The sequence below is a fragment of the Octodon degus genome, unplaced genomic scaffold (genome assembly GCF_000260255.1).
Source record: "Octodon degus isolate 3935 unplaced genomic scaffold, OctDeg1.0 scaffold00015, whole genome shotgun sequence".
NCBI classification, from domain to species: domain Eukaryota; kingdom Metazoa; phylum Chordata; class Mammalia; order Rodentia; family Octodontidae; genus Octodon; species Octodon degus.
This window is the reverse complement of record NW_004524591.1, coordinates 13,493,099-13,498,750: the sequence shown is the minus strand read 5'-3', so window position 1 is coordinate 13,498,750 and position 5,652 is coordinate 13,493,099. Positions and strand designations below refer to the sequence as shown.

General features: G+C 40.2%; 1 protein-coding gene, 1 non-coding gene and 1 pseudogene across 2 annotated transcripts; 2 read left to right on the top strand and 1 right to left on the bottom strand.

The window, feature by feature from the left end:
• Positions 1-399: 399 nt before the first annotated feature.
• Positions 400-687, bottom strand: LOC101567690 (small ubiquitin-related modifier 2-like). The gene is made up of 2 exons (XM_004626466.1): positions 534-687; positions 400-476 (listed from the first exon to the last, which is right to left on the bottom strand). The coding sequence occupies exons 1-2, from the start codon at positions 685-687 to the stop codon at positions 400-402; spliced, it is 231 nt and encodes a 76-aa protein (XP_004626523.1).
• A 1,947-nt stretch (positions 688-2,634) lies between these two features.
• Positions 2,635-2,741, top strand: LOC111815387. Its single transcript, XR_002820082.1, has one exon. It is a non-coding gene; the product is annotated as a U6 spliceosomal RNA (small nuclear RNA).
• Positions 2,742-2,750: 9 nt separating this feature from the next.
• LOC101590789 overlaps positions 2,751-5,652 on the top strand; it is a 45,313-nt pseudogene continuing 42,411 nt past the window's right edge.

Here is a 5,652-nt window from a genome sequence, read left to right as displayed (position 1 = left end):
AACAGGGTATGCAAGGAATTTTATGTTGCTGTCTTTTCTGTTAAAACAGTGAGAGCAAAATAACTTACTAGAATATAAAGATAAGAGCTGATGAGCATGCCACTAGTGGAGAAAGGGGATTATTTTCACAGAATCAGTCATTCCCCATCTCATCTCCATTTGATGTCAATCAAAACATACTGTTGGCCATTTAGTAAAAAAAAAAAAAAGCAATATGCTTGTGCACATACACCAGATACGTTATGTACAATAAAGGAATGGGGAAGGGATAAATGAAAGAATAGAGAAAACTATACTGTAGTAGTCAGGATGTGGTGGAATCAAATTGCAGTTTTCTAATTGAGAATGTATTCTTGGTCTGTTAAGAACAGAGTTCTGGAGTAGTTACAGGTTCCCTTTTTAGTAGACACCTCCTGTGTGCTGCTGGAACACGTCAATTGTATCTTCATCCTCCATTTCCAACTGGGCAGGTGTGTCTGTTTCATTGACTGGCTGTCCATCAAATCAGAATCTGACCTGCCTCATTGACAAACCCTGTCGTTCACAATAGGCTTTCATTAGTTTACTAAGTGGTGTATGCCTCTTAATCTTAAACTGCACCACAGAACCATCCTGCCCCGCCACCTTCAAATCAGTGTGATCGTTGTTCTCAGTCTTGACTCCTTCCTTGGGCTTTTCGCCGGCCATAATGAACGCCCAAGTCTTCTTAGCTGCCACTTCACAAAAGAGGTACCAGGTCTGCACCGAACGAGTACACAAGCAGCACCAGGAGCCGGCATCTCATCTTATTAAAAAGTTTTTGCACAGCAAAAGGAACCACCACCAAAATGAAGAGACAATCTACAATATGGGAAAAAATGTTTACCAGCTAACCCTCAGACAAAGGATTACTATAAAGAACTCAGAAAAAATCAGACCTCCCAAATTTAAAGACCCAGTCCAAAAATGGGCAGCTGAGAAGAGTATATACTTCTCAGGGCTGGTGAGATGGCTCAGTGGTCTAAAGCACCTACTTGGAACAAGCTTAGCAAAGCACAGGGACCGCGGTTCAATCCCCCAGCACCACATACCAGCCAGCCCCGCCCCCTGGTGGGCTGAGCTGGCCACACACACACACACACACACATAAATAAATAAAAATTTAAAAAAAAAAAAAGAGTATATACTTCTCAGATGAAGTGTGTACAAACAGAAAATAAATATGTGAAAAAATGTTCAACATCACTGGCACTTCAGAGGTGCAAATTAAAACAACATTGACATTCCATTGCACAACAAAAAGAATGGCTATCATCAAGAAATCAACCAACAGGGGCCAGAAAGATGGCTCAGTGGAATAAGCACTTCCCTGGGAAGCGCAAGAGCCTGAGTTCAACCCCCAGTTCCGCTAAAAAAGAAAGAAAGAAATCAACCAATAACAAATGCTGGAGAGGCTGTGGGGAGAAAGGAACCCTTCTCCATTGTTGGTGGAAGTGTAAACTGGTGCAACCACTATGGAAATCAGTATGGAGAGCTCTCAAAAAAACTAGAATTGGAGCTCCTAGGTCTTCCCCTGCTGGGTATCTTTTCAGAAGAATAAAAACATCTTACCACAGTGATATATGTGCACCCATGTTTATATCAGCACAATTTGTAATAGCTAGATCTTGGAAATAGCCCAAATGCCCATCAACTGAGGAATGGATACAAAGATGTAGTATTTTCATGTGACAAAGTACTACTCAGCCATAAAAAAGAATAAACTGGAGACTTTTATAGGTAAATGGATATAACTCATAAATGAAATAAACCAGATACACATGTGCAAACATTGTATTGTCTCCCTAGTGTGAGAAGCTGAAAGAGTAAAGAATATCCAAAAATGTATAATATATATTGTAAAATGGGAAGAAACTGTTCAAAAGGAAAGAGAAACTGGGATGAGGGAAAGGAAAAAACAAAGGGAGGTATGTTTCATTAGTGTATTTCTTACTGCTGAGCACCATAGAAATGCGACTCAGCTTTCCCTTTCTCTTGCAGCTCACAATAACTTGTAAAACGGAGTACAATCATCTGTGCTAAGTTTTTAATTTTCTAAAGCACCTTGATGACAGTGAGTGTTCAGTGGTGAAATGTCCTCTATTGAATCACTCACCAAGTTGTTTTGTTTTTGTTTTTTGCCAAGTCCTAAGTTGATTGCTTAAAGTCAAATTATAGTTTAATTAGGACTTGGTGTAAAGAAATCCCTTCTTTCCTTCAGCAACTATATCTCATCCCCAATAGGCACCACAGTGAAGATCAGAGCTTATACTTGATCAAGGTTGTATACACACTAGTTCCCCAGTAAATGCAAATTTAACGAGACAATTAGGCACATCATATGTTCAAAATGCTCATGGCAAACAATCATTTTGCATTCCTGTAAATAAAATTGTTTTATACTGTAAGCAGGTGAGTGTAACCTACTCGTGTAATAAAGATTTTCTTAATATGTAATTAATATAAATGCATTAGCATAGAAATCTTCTGGCTTAAAAACTTAGAATTGCACACGTTTCAGTATGTTTATTTGTACTTACATAGTTTCAGAATAATAGTTGCCAGTAGCTTGTATGTTTCACATTAATTGTTTTGTTACCTTAATAAACCATTTTAGTGCTCGCTTCAGCAGCACATATACTAAAACTGGAATGAAACAGAAAAGATTAGCATTGCCCCTGCGCAAGGATGACACGCAAATTCATGAAGCGTTCCATATTTTTAGGTTTGGCATGGATACGATCTATGAAGGCCAGGTGGAGGTGACTGGAGATGAATACAATGTGGAAGGCATTGATGGCAAACCTGGTGCCTTCACCTGCTACTTGGAGGCAGTCCTTGCCAGAACAGCTGACAATAAAGTTTTTGGAGCCCTAAAACTCCAATATATCCCCAGTCTACAACTTAAAGGTAAACTTGTTTTGAATTTTTCTCTTATTGTTTCTCTTTACAATAAAAAAAGTTGGCCCGGGGAGATGGCTCAGTGGAATAAGCGCTTCCCTGGCAAGCTCAAGGACCTGAGTTCAATCCCCAGTTCCGCCAAAAAATAAAAAATAAAAGATAAAAAAGTTATTTCTGTTATTGTAAAAGAAACTTAGTTTGTCAACCATGAAACAGACGATCCCCTTATATCTAGAGTAAAAGACTTGTAAAAATTGATCATTAAGGGGTCAGGGATATAGCTCAGTGACATAAGGGCCTGCCTGGCAAGTGCAAGGTCCCTAGTTCATCCCTGGTACCTCAAAAAAAAAGAAAAGAAAAAGAAAAAAAATTTGTTTTGATCATTAAATGGTAGGAGCTGCTGGATGTGATGGCACATAGCTGTAATAGTAGCACTGGTGAGGCTGAGGGAGGGGAATCACTGCAAGTTCAAGGCCACCCTGCGATACATGGTAAGTTCTAAGCCAGTCTGAACTATAAAGCAAGACCCTGTCTCAAAAATACCTGCAAAGCCAGGCGTAGTGGTGCAGGCCTGTAATCCCAGCATCCAGGAGGCCGAGGCAAGAGGATTGCTGCAAGATCACCAATCTGATCTCCAGCCTGAACTGCAAAGTGAAACCCTGCCAAAAGTGGGGGGACAGGGAGCAAGAGCTAATCTAGTAAAGTAAATCACTGTTACCACTTTGGCCCTTTTATCTTAATAACACGAAGGACCTTCTTCCAGGGGGCTAGGAAGACTTCATATGTTATGTTTGATAAAATTCTGAGCCTAACTATCAAATGAGGTAAGTAGAGAAAAAAAGAAAAAACAAAACAAAACAAAAAACCCAGTCCACCAGTGGAGATAGACGGCAAAGTACTTCTTGGGACTAGGTCAGAAGGATTGCCTCCTCCTCCACCTCTACCCTGTTCTGTGAGAAGGTCAGTGGATGCCTCAAGGCTCTTAAGAGTTTTAACTTTTATTTTATGTATTCCACAAAATTGAAGTTTCCGGTTTTTTTCGTACTTGCTGTTACTCTGCAGGAAGAGGATGCACTCCCACCCCCTCCCCACGCACCAGGCTCTGCGCACCAAGATTTGCTTTTCCTTATGTGTGAATAAACCACGAAAGCTGATGTTACAGCCTTCCCATCTGCACCAGCATGAAGCATTCCCTTGTCTCTAGCTCGCTTTTCCTTGTTTACACCTTATGGGTCCTTTGCCTCATTCGCCACTTTCCAGGATTCCAGAGAAAATAACTCGGTACAAAATCAGTTCTCTTCTGAGCTGTATGTAGCCGCATGCTCAAAGTTGAACACATCCAGGGGAAACCGATCCTTAAACAGCTGATTCTCAACTCCATTCATAAAATATTTAGCCAAGCCCTCCCCCAAGCCTAAGAAAACTTGCCTTTTCATTGTACAATGTCCCCAACTCACTCTTGAGAAAATGCCTGGTGAGAAACTGCAGGTGGGCCACATGTTTGTCTCAGTGACAGGATTCTAGGCAGAGCCTGATGTTCCTATCTGTTGCCTACAAAAACAGGCCAGCAATGCTTTTGTTTTTAAGGAGGGTTCTTTGTAAGCCTCCTCCAAACATCTACCACTCAAGTTTTTAAATTCAATCCTTTTCCAAAAGTAAAAAAGGAAACACCCTCATGATGTTGAGATGCTCCCACCGCATAGCGGGACACCCAGTGGCTCTGTCTGCTGCAGCCTCCGCGGGAAACCCCGCCCCCTCCCGTGTCCTCCGCGAGAAAAAATAAAAATAAATGTAAAGAAAGCTATCTCACAGGGGCAGCGGAGATGGCTCAGTAGGATAAGTGCTTGATTGGCAAACGGAAGGATCTCAGTTCAATCCCCGGTTCCGCAAAAAAAAAAAAAAAAAAGAAAGAAATCAACCTCGTTAGACAAGATTCAACCTTTAGGGTTTCTTCAACTTTTAAGCTTTACTTGTTGCGTGTTCGCTTTTTTAAGCAAGTTACTGCGGTGTGACAGATCAGAAGTAAATCAGGGTTACTGTGAAGGACTTTTTTTTTTTTTTTTTTTAGCGTGTTGCTGTTCTGTTTTTTACAAATTGATAACTGATATGAAGAAAAAAGTAATGTGTGCATTTTAAAAAGGACAGTGAAAATTTAAGATGTAGGAGCTGGGGAGATAGCTCAGTTGAATAAGCACTTGCCTGGCAAGCTCAAGGGCCTGAGTTCAATCCCCAGCTCTAAAAAAAAAAAAAAAAAAACACCAAAATTTAAGATGTAGCTTTCATACTTGTGCATAATTCCAAAAGATCTTATTTTTATCAAGGTTGGATAGCTTTTTTTTTTTTTCTGGTATCAGGAATCAAACTCACAACCTCATGCTTACTTCATGCTTGCCAGCCAGGCTCTGAGCTATATCCTTGGCCCTTGAATAGCTTTTTGTATGGCTTCAATCCACTTTACTGAAATTTATCACTAGTTAATGAAATTAACTGTAATATTTTCACATCCCTGGAATCAATCTACACACATTGCAACTTTTTTAATTTAACCAGGCTTTTCAGAATTAAACTTTTTTGATGGGAGGAAATTTCCAACTCATAAGTGATACTAAACTGGCCCTTGAGCTCTTATTATAGGTCCCAGATTTTACAAAAATATAATCAGTGGCACTTTCTGAGTCCTTGGCTGCCATGGCGCCCATGAAAAAGCTTGCAGTGAAGGGGGCCAAAAAAAAA